This window comes from Marmota monax, unplaced genomic scaffold (genome assembly GCF_021218885.2).
Source record: "Marmota monax isolate L192 unplaced genomic scaffold, Marmota_monax_Labrador192_F-V1.1 WCK01_AAM20220418_F8-fsc00024, whole genome shotgun sequence".
Classification (NCBI taxonomy): Eukaryota; Metazoa; Chordata; class Mammalia; order Rodentia; family Sciuridae; genus Marmota; species Marmota monax.
The window spans coordinates 35,590,764-35,605,295 of NW_026695224.1; the positions used below are offsets into that span (position 1 = coordinate 35,590,764).

At 65.8% G+C, this 14,532-nt stretch overlaps 1 protein-coding gene across 5 annotated transcripts in view; it reads right to left on the reverse strand.

The window, feature by feature from the left end:
* Piezo1 (piezo type mechanosensitive ion channel component 1) overlaps positions 1 to 14,532 on the reverse strand; it is a 47,652-nt gene that overhangs the window by 7,532 nt on the left and 25,588 nt on the right. For 3 of the 5 annotated variants that reach the window (XM_046435259.2, XM_046435258.2, XM_046435261.2), the window contains exons 3-28: positions 12,447 to 12,569; positions 11,587 to 11,629; positions 11,349 to 11,487; positions 9,381 to 9,552; positions 9,042 to 9,255; positions 8,775 to 8,946; positions 8,569 to 8,679; positions 8,408 to 8,501; positions 7,705 to 7,805; positions 7,343 to 7,603; positions 6,717 to 6,828; positions 6,436 to 6,614; positions 6,197 to 6,345; positions 5,932 to 6,114; positions 5,489 to 5,595; positions 5,214 to 5,374; positions 4,934 to 5,110; positions 4,516 to 4,641; positions 4,244 to 4,444; positions 3,601 to 3,805; positions 1,850 to 1,954; positions 1,231 to 1,384; positions 905 to 1,148; positions 721 to 817; positions 460 to 631; positions 44 to 133 (exon numbers count right to left, since the gene is read on the reverse strand). In XM_046435259.2, the coding sequence (XP_046291215.1) occupies positions 44 to 133; positions 460 to 631; positions 721 to 817; positions 905 to 1,148; positions 1,231 to 1,384; positions 1,850 to 1,954; positions 3,601 to 3,805; positions 4,244 to 4,444; positions 4,516 to 4,641; positions 4,934 to 5,110; positions 5,214 to 5,374; positions 5,489 to 5,595; positions 5,932 to 6,114; positions 6,197 to 6,345; positions 6,436 to 6,614; positions 6,717 to 6,828; positions 7,343 to 7,603; positions 7,705 to 7,805; positions 8,408 to 8,501; positions 8,569 to 8,679; positions 8,775 to 8,946; positions 9,042 to 9,255; positions 9,381 to 9,552; positions 11,349 to 11,487; positions 11,587 to 11,629; positions 12,447 to 12,569 (3,892 nt within the window). Of the gene's footprint in view, positions 1 to 43; positions 134 to 459; positions 632 to 720; positions 818 to 904; positions 1,149 to 1,230; positions 1,385 to 1,849; positions 1,955 to 3,600; positions 3,806 to 4,243; positions 4,445 to 4,515; positions 4,642 to 4,933; positions 5,111 to 5,213; positions 5,375 to 5,488; positions 5,596 to 5,931; positions 6,115 to 6,196; positions 6,346 to 6,435; positions 6,615 to 6,716; positions 6,829 to 7,342; positions 7,604 to 7,704; positions 7,806 to 8,407; positions 8,502 to 8,568; positions 8,680 to 8,774; positions 8,947 to 9,041; positions 9,256 to 9,380; positions 9,553 to 11,348; positions 11,488 to 11,586; positions 11,630 to 12,023; positions 12,318 to 12,446; positions 12,570 to 13,782; positions 14,129 to 14,532 lie in introns of those variants that run through there. The other 2 variants (XM_046435260.2, XM_058576042.1) reach the window with 2 other exon arrangements.

A 14,532-nucleotide genomic window follows, 5' to 3' on the forward strand; every position in this document is an offset into this window, starting at 1 on the left:
TGGCCAGAAAAACTCAAGGGTCCTTGCCCCAGAGGGCACCTACTGTCTCTTCAGCTGGGCCAAGGACTTCTCCTCCGCCTTGCGGTGGGCCTCGATGCTCTTGAGGCTGGCTGCATTGTAGAGGGCGAAGCCCCTGTGGGGAGAGAGGTGAGGGCAGGACTCAGCTCCGCCTGTCCCCACCCCTGGGCACTGGGGTCCCTGGGAGAGGCAGATGAGGCTGGCTCTAAGTCAGAGCTCTCTGCCCAGGAGGTAAGACACTGTCACAGTCAGGGCTGACTCCAGGTCCACGCAGCACCCAGCCTCTGAGCTCCAGTCTGGGGATGGCAAGGGCACATGCGATCCATAGGGGGCCAGTGTTCCTCGGGCTTCCCTCCAGGTGACACATGAGCCTCAGAGTGCAGGTGCCCATGGTGCTCTCTTCCAGCCCAGGGACCCAGTGCTAGTTGGGCTGGGGCTGACCTGGAGGCCTGCAGGGCGGTGGCCTGCAGGTCCACCCTGACGTGCAGGAAGTAGTAGCTGAGGAAGACGCGGCGCTGCAGCAACAGGAAGAAGAAGCAGACGCCATCCCAGATGACACCGGCCTCCTCCACGGGCAGCAGGCAGTCCTGGTCCCTGCCCATCATCTCCTGGGCTGTGGGACAGGAACCGGCATGGCCAGGGGTCAAGGCCTGAGCACCGGGGGTCCCTGTGCACCCCCTGCCCCAGGCCGCGCCCACTCACGGTCATAGTAGCCTTTGACGGTGCACACGAGGCTGAAGAGCTGGATGACCCAGCAGAAGCTGCTCTGCATCTGCTCCACGAAGACGCAGGACAGGAGCTGGGGGAGGGGGAGGGTCAGCCAGGCCTGGGGGAGGACAAGGGCCAGCCGAGCCTCGGAAGTGGGGACGGCGGGCGGGCAGCTCACCGACAGCATGTTCTTGGAGATGATGACTGTGACGTTGTAGAGGATGAGGCAGTCCCACAGTACGAGGCGGGACCGCGTGCCCTTCTGCAGCAGGGTGGTGCCAAAGAGCAGCAAGTAGAAGCAGGCCAGCAGGTAGCCCAGCCCGAAGATGCTGATGCGCGTGGCCCCCGTGATGAACACCACCACCAGCACCAGCCAGAACAGGTAGCGGAAGATGGCCACCTTCAGCATGTCCAGGTAGGACCTGCAGGCAAGTGTCACCAGCTGCTGGTCGTCCTGGCTGCCCCCTCCCAGCAGGGCCCTCCATGGTGGGCATGTGCACCCACCTGCAGTGGATGAAGTTGGGCACAGGGTTGGGTTCCCCCCGCAGTGGCTCCAGGTGGTCAGTGTTGGTGCCGGCCACGCGCTGCCACTCCTCAGTGCGCTCAGCTGCAAACACCTGCCACTGCTGGGAGGCGCAGAGCAGCAGGAGGAAGTCACCTGCGGACATAGGAGAGCTGCCGGGGCCACGTCATGCTGTGGGCACCACTGTACACAGGGCAGCATGAGGACATCAGCAGGTGGTGCTGGTGCATACATGCGCTGCGTGTGTGTGTGTGTGGCAGGAAACGTGGGCCGCACACCATGGCCGTGGCCTGTGAGCCTGGGGGACAGTGAGTGCTTGGACCTGTCCTCAGGTACACGGGAGTGGCCCTCCACCCTATCAAGACGTGCCTGCAGGCAGGGGCAGGCCCACTGGGCTCAGAAGTACAGGCCCTGGGCCCGCCTGGCAGTACCCGGCGGGCCCCTCCCTCCCATGCCCTGCAGTTCCACATGCCCTGCAGGTCCACATGCCCTGCAGGTCCACATGCCCTGCAGGTGCAGCCTCTGTGGCCTCCGGAGGCTGGCAGGTGTGCCCCCCAGGGTGGCACGAGCAGGATGCGGGCCTGCTTGTGAGGCACTCACTGATGAGGTTGGTGGAGTTGGGGGCCCTGAAGAAGTCGGGCAGGTACAGCCACTTGATGAGAGCGGAGTTCATGGGGATGGCCTGGCTCCAGCGCCACGGGTAGTCTGTGGGCATGAGGGCACGTCAGGAAGGGCGAGGCCTGTCCAGGGCCCGCAGCACCCGTCTGCTGGCCAGCAGCCTCAGAGGTTTACGATCTGGGCTGGGCATTCCAGTGTTCACAGGGGATGTTCCCATATGCTGACACTCCCATGGTCTCACCGTCACATGCACTCACACTGGGAGCCCTGAGGACTTACAGACCCGGGGCACCGTGCATATTCTGTGATGTCTGTGCACCAGGGTGGGGTGGGGGTGGGGGAGGGCAGAGGGACCCAGCCACAGGCCAGAAAGTAAGGCGGCAGCTGGGCTTCTTGTAAGGCAGGAGGGACACCTCCCGGGGGCAGGTGACACTGGGTGAGCATGGCTCACATGATGCCATGACATGGTGACCACACACAGGCCACACCTGTGACCCCAGAGGCAGGATGGCAGGCCCACAGCCAGCCTGGGCAACTCGGCGAGGCCTTGTCTCCAGAGAGAAGGGGTGGGGAGCCGTCTCAGCGGCAAAGTGTCACTGAGCTCAGTCCCACTGCTGGGGGGACAAGAATCAGATGGCACGTAGCCGTTATGGTCTGGGTGCTGCTTTTTTGTTCCTGGGGAGCTGAATCAAGGTGCTTAACCACTGAGCCACATCCTGAGCCCTTTTTTGTTTTGAGACAGGTTCTCACTAAGCTGCTTAGGGCCTCGCTAAGTTGCCAAGGCTGGCCTTGAACTTCAAATCCTCCTCCTCAGGAGGACACAGACCTCCATGCCTTCTGTGGCGTGGTGGTCAGATGACGCCACACTGAACTATATCCCAGAAAGGGAGCTGGCCCGTGTGCAAACCAGGACTCACTGGGCCCAGCTCAGTGCCATGGAGTCTGGAGTGCAGCACAGCACAGCTGGAGGGAACCTCGTGGCAGCTGTGAGATGACCACCCAAGTCACCCCAGTGTCAGGTCTGTAGCATGGAGGCACAGTCATGGGTCCCCTGAGCTGGCCAAAGGGGTGCCCTTGAAGGCCAGCGGTGGCCACACCTGCTCTGAGAGCCCGAGGGCACCGCAGCACAGCCAGGCCTCAGGGCCTTCAGCAAGACCTTGGAGGGGCTGGGCGTGGCGGAGAGCCTGCCTGGTAGAGCACAGCCCTGGTTCAATCCCCAGCACAAGGAAGAACACCAGCTGGCTCTCCCAGGACAAAAGGCCAGGACACTGAGACAGGAGATGGAGGACCCCCTGCACACGGCAGGCTGACCCTGCCACAAGGACCGCGCTGTGGGGAACGGGGCCGTTGGCAGCTGCGCTGTGCACTAGACCATCATCCCCAGAGTCCCGTGAGAGGCGGTCCTTGGGCACAAACACACATGCTCCGGTGATACCCTTGACCTCTCTGAGGGTTTGAGACCTCTCAGGATGGGAAGAGAGCCATGGATGCAGGGAGAGCCCGGGGGCAGGAGCACCCCAGAGAGACGCTTCAGCTGGGACAGGGAGGCTGAAGGGCAGTGGGACTCACAGTGCTGGCTCGGGGCTGGGCTGTGGAGGGCCCAGGCTCGGCCCGGGGAGTCGGGGGAACAATGCCACGGCTCCCTCCTCTGCGCCCACGGCTCCCTCCTCTGCGCCCACAGCTCGGCTCCCGGCCCCTTGGCCCTCTGCCCCACTGGCACCCACAAGGCTCACCGATGCACAGGGCAGGGGGCATGCCCAGGCACAGCAGGTACTGGTACAGCAGGAAGAGCGCCAGGAAGAGGCAGTAGCTGGGCCAGAGGCGGGCGATGGCCTCACGACGCCGGCGAGTGAGAATTGTCACCAGCCAGCAGCCATGCAAGATGACCATGAAGTTCATGCGCTGCCCAATCACGTTCACGGCCATCATGAAGCAAATCTGGGGAGGGACAGTGGGGACAGGGGTGGACTGGGCTTAGGTACAGGCCTCCTTGGCCTGCACCAGGCCCACCCTGATGGCACAAGGGACAGACAGGTCAGCACCTCCTGGCTTGAGGCCATGGGGCAGCAAGTACACATTGGGGGCCAGCAGTCCAGGCTCCCAGGGTGACTGCCTCACCCCCGGGAGGGCTGCAGAGGTAAGCCCTATCTCCATCAGGCTCTGGAAACCTGAGGCTTGGGAGGCAGTTCTATCCTCAGACCCCGGCCAGCCCTGGCCTCCCCCTGCCTTCCTGGGCACTGTGGTGGACCTCACTGGTACCCGAAGGGCCCTAGCTCAGCCTCAGAGCTGTGCCCCAGCTGCACACCCCAGGCAGCTCCAGGTGCCTGAGAGGTACAGAGCCTGCTGGGAAGGGACAGGGGCACTGTCTGACCTCACCTCCAGCCCAAACTTGTAGAAGAAGAAGTTGACGAAGTACTTGAGACAGCTGAGCAGGCCCTGGTCGAGCCGCTGGCGCGTGCCGTCAGCACACACAGCCTGGGCGGGCAGCGGGGCAAGCTGGTGCTGCCGGCGGTAGTGCTCCTGACGGCGGTACACCATGGCCTCGAACACCAGCAGCAGCAGGATCTGCAGGTGGTTCTGCAGAGTGGAGCGGTGTCAGGGCAGTGAGGACAGCTGGGCTGTCTGCGCACTGCTGGGCCCATGCTCACCTGGATGTAGCCCAGGTTGGGGAAGCCCTTCCGCACCCCAAACCAGTTGGCAGGGTCGACGGGACCGCGGTACAGCAGGGACTGGTTGATCTCTGTCCGCTGCAGGTTGGTGCTGTTCGGGAGGGGCTGGCAGGCAGGTCAGGTCAGGTCAGCACCTGTGTCTCCAGCCCAGGTCCAGCCATAACAGGTACCCAGCAAGGGCACCCTGGGTGGCCTCGGAGCCACCCTGAGGGGGAGGGTCCAAGTGTCTGGGAAACGAGAGGCCACAGGCCAGACCGGGGAGGCAGAGATGTGCAGTGGCGAGATCCTGGCAGAGCCGCCCTGAGGCCCTCCCTTCCGCATGGCAGGGTCTCTGCCGGTGTCCCTCACACCGTGACTTGCATCCCCTGAGGGACTGTCCAGGTGGAAGTGCCCGTACCTCGGAGCAGTTGCTGGAGTACTCCTGGGGGTTGACAACCTTGAGCTGGTACAGCATTTTGCACACGATGATGATGCAGCTCCACACGGTGGACAGGCAGGAGGCCATGGGCCGGAAGCGTGGGTAGGGCAGGGCGAAGGCCCACAGCACCACCAGGAGCAGGTTCATCACCGACACCTGCCGGGGACCCGGGCGTCAGTCAGGGAGGCTGGGCTGGGGGCGGCCTCACCCTGCCTGTGGAGATGGAGGCTGAAGGGAGGGGCCGGTGCGGCCAGCTCACCTCCTTCAGGGCCACCCAGACGGTGTACAGGGCCACCAGCTTGAAGATGTGCAGTTCCAGCAGTCGTCGCACGAACACCTGCACGCGGGAGAGGACCTCCGAGAAGCCAGCGGCCAGGTCCAGCAGCCGCTCGGCCACCAGGCCCCACTTGCTGGCTGTGCCTGTGATGGGGGCAGGGTGGGGGTCAGTGAGGCTCGGGGCTCAGAGGGGACCGTCAGTGCCCCCCCAGCTGGGGCATGGCAGAGTCAACTCTGATCGGCCACTGTTGCGCTCACCTTCAGGGACCTGTGTGGCCTGGCAGGGGCTGTCCACATTCAGCCCCCTGTCCCTGAAGACCTCTTCCTCCTCCTGCAGCAGAGGGGCCTCGCTGGCCATGTCCTGCCTAGAGAATCCGAGTCACTCCCCGCCTGTCCTCTTCTCCCTGGGGCTGAGATGCCCCCCACCAACACCCCTTGTCCCCTTGTGTTTTTTGCCGCAGCTGCTAGGCCTGGTGCCCCGGCCCTCAGAGGTGTGCCTCCTGCCCAGGCCGAGGGTGGTCAGCTGACATTCCCCCACGACCTGGTGGTGCCCTCAGCCCCATGAGGTGTGAGAGGACGCCCAGCGCCCAGGGCCTTGGATCTGAAGGCCCAGCAAGGTCCTGGCTCCTCCCGCCCCCCGCCCGGGTGAGGCCTTTCTCCAGCTGCAGCAGGAGCAGGGGAGCCCGGGAGGTGGGAGGCACCTGTGGGCCCTGCGTGGGCGGTGAGGGCCGACGGGGGGCACGTGCTCCAGGTCGGTGAGCTGCATGAAGGGCCGGTGGAAGTAGTGCAGCTGCAGGATGCAGGCCAGCAGGAAGAAGCCCGGGATGAAGATGCTGGAGAAGAGCTCGGACACGCTGAACTGCTCCAGGCCCAGGTCCCCCAGCCTGCGGGGAGAGGCGCAGTGGCGGGCCCAGCCCCAGGCCCACCCAGCGGGACGGGTGGGCCTGGGGAGGGCCTCTGACTCACTGCTCGTCCGTGAAGCCGGTGAGGTTGCGCCAGTAGGCGGGGAAGTCCTGGAACTGGAAGGTATACACGGCGATGAGCACCAGCATGGTGTAGGCCACCACGAGCCACCAGAACACCTTGAGCAGCCTGCGCCACAGGCTGTAGTACACCTGCGGGCGGCACCGGGCGGTGAGCGGCGCCCAGGGAGGGGGAGTGGTGCCGGGCTGCCCGCCCCCGGGGCTACGCTCACCCCCAGGCACCTGGAAGAGTGTGAGGCAGAGCAGGAAGAGGAACATGTACACGATCTTGTAGACCACCAGCCGGCCGGCGAAGCTGACCACCACGAACATGCCCGCACACACGTAGATCCAGTACTTGGCGTACACGCCCGTGACCAGCTCCCCCAGGCTCCGCAGCAGCGTCTGGGTCTGCGTGGGCTCTGCGGGCCAAGCCAGTAGGCAGGGAATGGCCCTGGACCCGGCAGGGGGATGGCCCTGGGCCCGGCAGGGCGGGACGGCACGACTCCGACCGCCCCACTCACCTGTGTCCGCCACGGCGACCTGCAGCAGCACGGCAGGCCGCTGGGCCTTCTTCAGCAGCTTCTCCTTCACGAACTGCCGCAGCAGCAGCCAGAAGGTCAGGGTGTAGAGCAGCTGCGAGGCAGGGGTGTCACAGCCGGGCAGGGGAGCACGGCACCCCACCCGGGCCCAGGCCCACCCGACATGGGCAGTCAACGGCCAGACACGGGTGTGCCGCCCAGGGTCACACACGTGGGTCCACACGCTCACGGTCCCACACTCAGGCCCACGGTGACCGCCGGACTCGCGCATGCGTGTGTCTCACACATGTGTAGACGCTCACGTGCCCACTCTGGCTCACGGGCTCCTGTGCCTCACGGGACACACACTGAAACCCACCACCCACAGACAGTGGCAGACACAGACACTGGCCCACGGCCACAGCAGCACGCTGTCACTCGAACACACTGGGAAAGACTCAACAGCTCCCGGGTGGGTTGGCAGGGACTCCATGGTGACCTCCAGCCGGCTCCCTCTCTCCCTCTCCCGGGTTCTCCCAGCCGGGCAGGGAGACGAGGCGCAGTGCCATCCTCATGGGCACCAGGGGCCTCAGCCAGCACGGGGCTCCCAGGCCGGCGGGCATACTCACCATGGCGCCCAGGTCCAGGCAGGGGTAGCGGGTGTGCTGCAGCCCCAGCTGGCGCAGGCTGACGGGGCCCAGGGTGGTGGGCAGCTCGGGGCGCAGGTCCAGGGCCCACACGTAGCGCAGGCAGCACAGCGCCAGCCCGTACAGCAGGATGCAGGGCGAGCACAGCATGGCCAGCTGATGGCGGCTGCGCACCGTCCAGATGAGGCAGGCCCAGAGCAGCAGCACGAAGGTCAGCCAGCTGTGGTAGGTGATGCTCCACACCTGGGCAGCCAGAGCCAGCAATCACAGCCTCAGCATGAGATGCAGGCTGCAGTCCCCCTCCCCCACACAGCGGGACTACCGCCAAGGGCCCTGGGGCTTACCATCATAGCAATGAGGGCACAAACGTAGCTCTGGGCCATGATGAGGTGGCCCAGGCCGTGCAGTGGAGAGGCCTCTCTCAGCTCTGCCAGCCTGGGATGCACTGGGGGCAGAGCAGAGGTCAGCTCTCAGGTGGGGTCACCCAAGAGTCCTCTCCCCACACCGCTGTGGCCTAAAGCATGCACAAGCGCAGGGCCCAGCAGGCAGGAGGGGGCCAGCCAGAGAAGACGGCCACTGTGGGCACTGTGCAGTCCTGGCAGCCACATCTGACCCGGTACCCGATGGGGCACATGACCCTGGAGGGCCCCTATGGGGCCCAAGTTCAAGACACTGAGGGGACGGGGTGCACAAGAACACCCCAGCCCGCGCCAGCACCCCATCACTTCACTCAGGGCAGGTCAGAGAGCGAAACCGAGCTCAGTCGAGAAGCAGCTCCTGGGAAAGACCCCACGGTGCTGCCGCCCGCCCCAGAGTCCCTGCCACAACAGCAGCAGCTCCCTGGGCCCTGTGACAACCGCAGCCAAGGCCAAGTGCTGGGAGAGGCCTCCCGAGGGGTCTTGGCCTGGACAGCTGGGGCAGCAGCAGGGTGGACATAGGACCTAGTGGCCACTAGGGGGGGCCCTGGCCTCACCCCTGGGGCGGAGAGGGAGCCCGCGTGTGCCCCAGGAAGGTGAACTGGATGGGGAGCAGGAAGGTCCGACTCACAAGGACGGTGCTGGACAGGGCTGTGGCTTGTCAGGTCATGCACGATCCAGTTGTCAGTCTCAGTGTCAGGCCCCGGGGGGGAAGGCATCATACGCTGTGGGGGGCACGTGGGTAAGCCAGCTGTACAGGAGGCTGCCAGCCCTGCTTGGCCACCCACTCACCTGCGTGGCTTCCCTGTCCTGCGCAGCAGCCCCGGCCTGGCCCTGTGGCCCCTGCTCCAACTGATCCAGTTCCAGCTCCTGCTCCTCGTCCTGCCCGGCCACTTCCTTCCTCTGCAGACAACAGAGCCTCAAGGTCGGTCGCACACCCACCCAAGGGCTGGGAGGCAGCAGGACACCTGGCCGGCCCAGGTGGGGAGAGCAGGTACCTGGTCCGAGGGGCGATACTTGTGGAGCTTTGGGAGAGAAGTGACCGTGTAGTGCAGCAGCAGCAGGATGCCCGGGCTCACGTAGATGGGCCAGTCGTGGCTGGTGTTGAGCACCAGTGCGTTGGGGCAGGAGCAGTTGATGGGGCCCACAAAATCCTTAAGACCAAACACCCTGTCCGGAAAGGACATGTCACTGACCACCCGCCCTGGGGCAACAGGGCCAAGGACCCAGCCAGGAGAGGACCAGAGCCTGTGTGGAGCCCTCACCTGGCCCAGATGCTGGCTGGGGGGAGCACGGCCTGGACCAAGGGTGTCTGATAGCAGTAGAGGCAGATGAGATGGCCGGCACCAAAGCAGCTCACCATGACGCAGAGTGTGCTGAAGCCCAGGGGGCTCAGGGGAAGGTGGCAGGCCCACCAGGTGCAGATGGCCAGGAAGACCAGCAAATAGACGCTAGAGAAGGCCGAGGGGTGGGCGATGCCTGCAGGGCAGGGCAGAGGTGGGCTGGGTCCTGCTGGCCAGCTGGATGGTCATGGCGGAGCTCGGAGAACCCTCCCGGACTGACTCCTGATGCCGCAGCCCCACCCCCACCCCCACCCGCGGTACCTGCCAGCGCGAGCAGCACGATGGCCAGTGTCCGTCCCGCGGCCACCAGCAGCCAGTGGGCAGTGACCCGGAGCCGGGCAGCCAGCCGCAACCTGTGCCCGGGGGCCAGCGCCGGGGCTCCCTGTGGCCAGGCTGGGGGTCCAGTGTCCACATCCATGTCCCCTTCATCATCCTGCAATGGCCCAGAGAGGGGAAGGTGGGGTCAGGCACGTGAGACCGAGGCTTCTGCTGCTCCTGCCTGCCTGCGCCCAGCGTCCCCGGGCCCAGAGGCTGCCGCGCCCTCCCTCCACCTGCACGTTGGCCTGGCTGGCCCGGGGGCAGCGTCCCCAGAGGGTGTGGGCTGACCACGTTGTCCCAGAACAGCCTGGTGTCTGCTCTTTATCTCCCGACCATCCTGACCGCTCGCCGCCTGACCTGGAGCCCTGCGGCAGGGTGCCCCGGCTCGCGAGCGGAGAGCCGTGCCCACAGGCTCAGCACCATGCTGCCGTCGGCAGGCCCCAGACCCACTGCCCTGGCCCCTCGGGCATAGAACAGGCCCAGAGGTGACGGTGACTCCCCAGATCACAGCCGGGAGCGCTGGGACCTGCCTGCCCCCTTGAGGTCCATGGAGAACAAGAGGCCTGTGGGGCAGGCAGGTGCCAGGCCTTCCTGACACAGCAGCTGACCAGTGCTCTCCCACGGCCTCACTGCCTGCCCACAGGCCCATCTCCCTGGCTCTGACGGAGGCTTCCCATCGCAGAGCTGTTTGCAGGGCTCAGGGAGAGGCGGGTGTGGTGGAAAGAACACGGACTGTCGTCAGACACCCCGCCTGGCCAGCCACTGGCACCCTGCTCCAGCTGCCCTTGTAAACACTGAGCCTGGCTCTCCCCAGTTCCACGACCCCCTCTGCGCAGCCTGCGGGTGGCCTCTCAGACTGTTCCCAGTCTGCAGATTGGAGCTCGAGCTGGACGGCAGACACGACCAGACGGCTCTACCCTAACCCTCACAGCCTCGGCCTGGACATGCCGTGGGCCTGAGCTGGCACGGGCGGCCGGCTGACAGGAAGGCCAGGCGGCGGGGCCGAGGCACTCATGCCCTGGAGCCGTCCCTTGATGCTCCCGCCTCCTCCCAGCCCACCCTGCTGGCCGGGAAGGGAACAGGCCTGTATCACCCTCCCACGGCCTGGCACCAGCCGTGGGAATGGGGAGGGAACCCGGCAGCTGCTGACAGGGGACAGGTGCCCTGAGGCTACCCGTGGCAGCAGGCTGGCCAGACCCTCCCAGCCCTGACCTGCTGTGTAGCCTAGGAGTCCCTCACCCTCTCTGGGCTTCTCTGGAAGTCAAGACCCATATGCCCAGTGAGTGTCAGCTGCTGGCAAGTGGACGCTAGAGCTTGGCTCCAGGGACCTGGGACCATCATAAAACCTGGCTGAACCCCAGGACCTGGCCCCAGCCACATGCCGTGGCTGGTGTGGGGTGGGGGGTGCCTGGACCGCAGCCTGAGCAGGGCAGGAGGGCCCAGAGGCTCCACACCCACGCTGCCCATGGGCTAGAGCCAGGGCTGGAACGCCCAGGCCCCATAGCAACTGAGGGTGACCCTGCCTCACCCTGGAGGGCACAGACTGGCCCAGGCTTGGCTCCCAGCGCCGAGGCCCCGCTGGGCTCTGTGCTCTGCACTGTGCTCCCTACAGAGTGCCCGGCCCCCACCCGGCAGGGCTTCTCAGGACCCATAGCTGGTGCTCTGCCACACCGACTGTCCTCCAGCTCTGCCGACTCCTCCTGTGTGGCCCGGAGGGAACTCCGACAGACCCTGTGAGCACAGACCCCCCTCGGGCCAACTTAGCGAGACCCTGTCTCTAAATGAAAGGGCTGGGGGTGGCTCAGTGGTGAGCACCCTGGTTCATCCCCAGTTACCTCCCCCACATGTCTGTGCTCAAGATGGCCGGGACTGCCGCTCCAGAATGCCCCCACCAGCTGCCCACACCCTCACCGACTCCTGGGCACACTGGCTCTGCTGGGCTCTTCTCGTGAGGCGCCTGCCAAGGCCGAGGCAGATGGAAGAGACCACCAGGACACCCAGGTCGGGGGCCACCATCCGGGTGGTGTTGGGAATGTCCTTCAGGTCCAGCCTAGGAAGGGCCCGGCAAGGGCATGGTCAGCACAGGAAGCAGGGCTGGAGGCTGCCCCTTGGGCTGGGGCCCCCAGGGAGGTTCACTGGGGGGTGTTACCTCGTGACCCCGATGTGTTGAGAGACGGTCTCCCAGAAGCTGCCTGCAGAGGGAGCACAGGGACCCCAGGTCAGGCAGGCGGCCAGCGGCCAGCTGGCGTGGCTGGGAGGCCCTGGTGGGCACAGTCCTCCAGATCCCAGGTAGGCAGGGTGCCCACTGTTCCCACAGCCTTCTCAGACAGGGAAACTGACAGCTGGCCAGGGACACTGGGGCCACCTGGCTGCACCATCAGCCCTGAGTGGCAGAGGGGACTCGGCCCGGCTGGGATCAATCTCAGGTGCTGGCCCCGCCTGCTCTTGTGGGGAAGAGCGGGCCGCTGACAGCCGCGGCCCTGGCCCTCCCAGCCTTGGGTTCCGAACACCAGGACGGCAGCAGGGCCTCGGGACGAGGGCTGCGTGGAGGAGCAAGGGGCCTGGGGTAGCGGGGACTCAGAGCACCTGCTGGTGCTCGTCCCCGAGCTGGCGACACCACCCAAGCGCTGACAGGGGAGAGCTGAGGCCCCCGGTGCCACCCGGCTGCGTGGCCGAGCCCCAACGGGCACCGGAGAGAGATGCTGACAGGGCATCCTGCGGGAAAGAGGGTGCGCCCAGGCCTGGACGCAGCTCAGCCCTGCTCTGCCTGCCCAGCCCCACTGGCCCAGCCACTACTGCCAGCACCTGACCTGGGCAGGACATAAACTGTGGCCAGGCACTCAGGGGCTGGCCCACGTTGGGTAAAGCCTGGGCGAGGCAGGGCGGTCTGATGAGCTGGTCCGCCTCTCCAAGGAGACCCCCAGGTCCCCGCAGGGGCCTGGTGGCCCTTCTCCCCTCCACGCCCACACTGCCATCCCCAGATCCCCTGCCCTGCTCATGGAGACTCACAGTTTGACCCCAGAAGCTGGTCCAGGTGTGGCATGGTGTGCAGGCATATCTGGAAGACCAGGTGGGCCACCAGGAAGAGGAGGCTGAGTGACAGCAGGGCGCGGAGGAGACGACCCGGGTGACCTGGGGGAGTGCACGACAGCTGTGGCCCTCTGCCTGGGCTCGCACCCCCAGCCGGGCCACTGCCCCGTCACGAAGCCAGAGGTGCACCCCAGCGTGACATGGGGTCTGGGCAGGCTGTCCCTATGGCTCCTGGAAGCGCCCCCAGCAGGCACTGAGACACGAGCAACAGGAGTGGCCCTCACAGCATGGCTCTGTCCAGGGCTGTCCGGGACCCTCTGCCCTGTCCCTGCTGCTCCCACGCAACTTACAGAGGAGGACGTGGCACAAAGTGCAGGAGCAGCCAGCCCACGGCCGCGTGGTGAGGGGCTCTCAATGCCTGTCCACTGGGGCTGATGCTGGCCTACGCCTGCAGGGCATGTCCCCTGAGTACTGTAGAGGGGACGGTCCCCAGGCTTGGGGGAATGCGACTGAGCTTTTCCATTTACCCATTAAGTATCTACTGGGCACTACAAAGAGTGAAGAGGACACAGAAGGAGGAACCGTCAGCTCTCCACCCAGGACAGCTGTCTGCCCTGCCTGCAGGTGAAACAGGCAGGGACACACCTGGGCAGTGGGCACCACTGCAGGGCGGAGATGCTTTCAGCACCTGTAGGAGCAGGGAGCCACGGGAAAGACGGCAGCCCTGGGCCCGGGCTGCTGTGTGCCCGCACAGCCAGAGCCCCACACCTCCCCTCATTACCTCCTGGGGGACAGGCTGAGGCTGCGGGAGGCACAGTCACAACCCAGCCACCCGGGCCTTGCTCTGCGGGTCCCAGCCACCAGCCCTCTGTATCAGCCTACTCAGCAGGGAGGTCCTCAGCCGCAGGGACAGGGCTGCACCTATGAGCGGGGGACTCAGGGTTCCTGGCCTTGCCTCTGCCCTATGAGTAGGTGGGCAGCTGGATGGGACCTGGGAACGGCCTCCAGGTCCTTGCTCCTGCTGGGGCTGACCTACTGCAACAGCCCAGACCAACCCAGGGACACAGCCAGCAGGTGGCACTGAGGCAAGGCAGCAGGGTCCCTCCCACAGAGACAGACAGGTCACCGTGGAACCTGGCCTCTCCCTGGCGGCAAGCAGGCCCAGGGCCAGTGTCCTCCGGTTCACCAGTTTTGGGCACAGGTGGGACAGATACAGAACTGGCCCCAGGGCCTCCCTGCCAGGCTGGCCCAGCAGGCCTCGTGCACCGACTGCTCACGCACACTCAGTGCAAGCTCGGGCCCTCTGGCTGCCCACCTGAGCTGAGCCAGCCAAGCTGAGCCGGAGGCGGCACCCCACTGTTGCCCGAGTGTTCCCCCATGCCCCGAGGCTGGGGCAGGCTTTCCCAGGATGGATGGAGGTCAGCCTGGGTGCAGGGCAGGATCAGCAGGGAGGGCAGCTCTGGGGCAAGGCCTAGAGAGTCAGGCAGATGCAAGGCTTCAGCAACCTCCCAGGGGGACAGACATGGGGCTGGTGTCCTCTAGAGGTGCTGAGACGAGCTCTCTGTAGACCCCACAGTTAGGCCCTGAGTGGGCCACGGCGGCACAGATGTGGGAGCAGGGAGGGCTGGGGCTAGGTGGCCGCTGGCTGATGACCAGTGGGCGCAGGCCCTGCAGCACAGACCCAGCCTGGAGGATGCCGGGAAGAGTCCATTTCTCAGCAAGAGCCCCCCCCCCCTGACAGCTAGCTGGGGTGGGGTCCTGCTCGGCCTTTTGACTGCCCCCACACATTAGGACCACCCCCCCATCCTGCGGCAAACCCACAATGGCTGCTGCTGTTCCCCCGTCTTCAGTGAGGAAACCGAGGCTAGGAGAAGGTGGACAAGCATGTCCACTGCCCAGGAGCCCTCCCAGAGCCAGCGGCCAGCTTGCTCCTGTCAGCCCCGAGGTCCAGGCTGAGCTCCAGAGGACTGCAGAGCCGGGCCTGGCTCCTCTGGCCCAAGGAATGGAGCACAAGCCCTGGCTCCAGGCCACCCAGTAGCCTGTGTTCCCAACTGCTGCCTGGGCC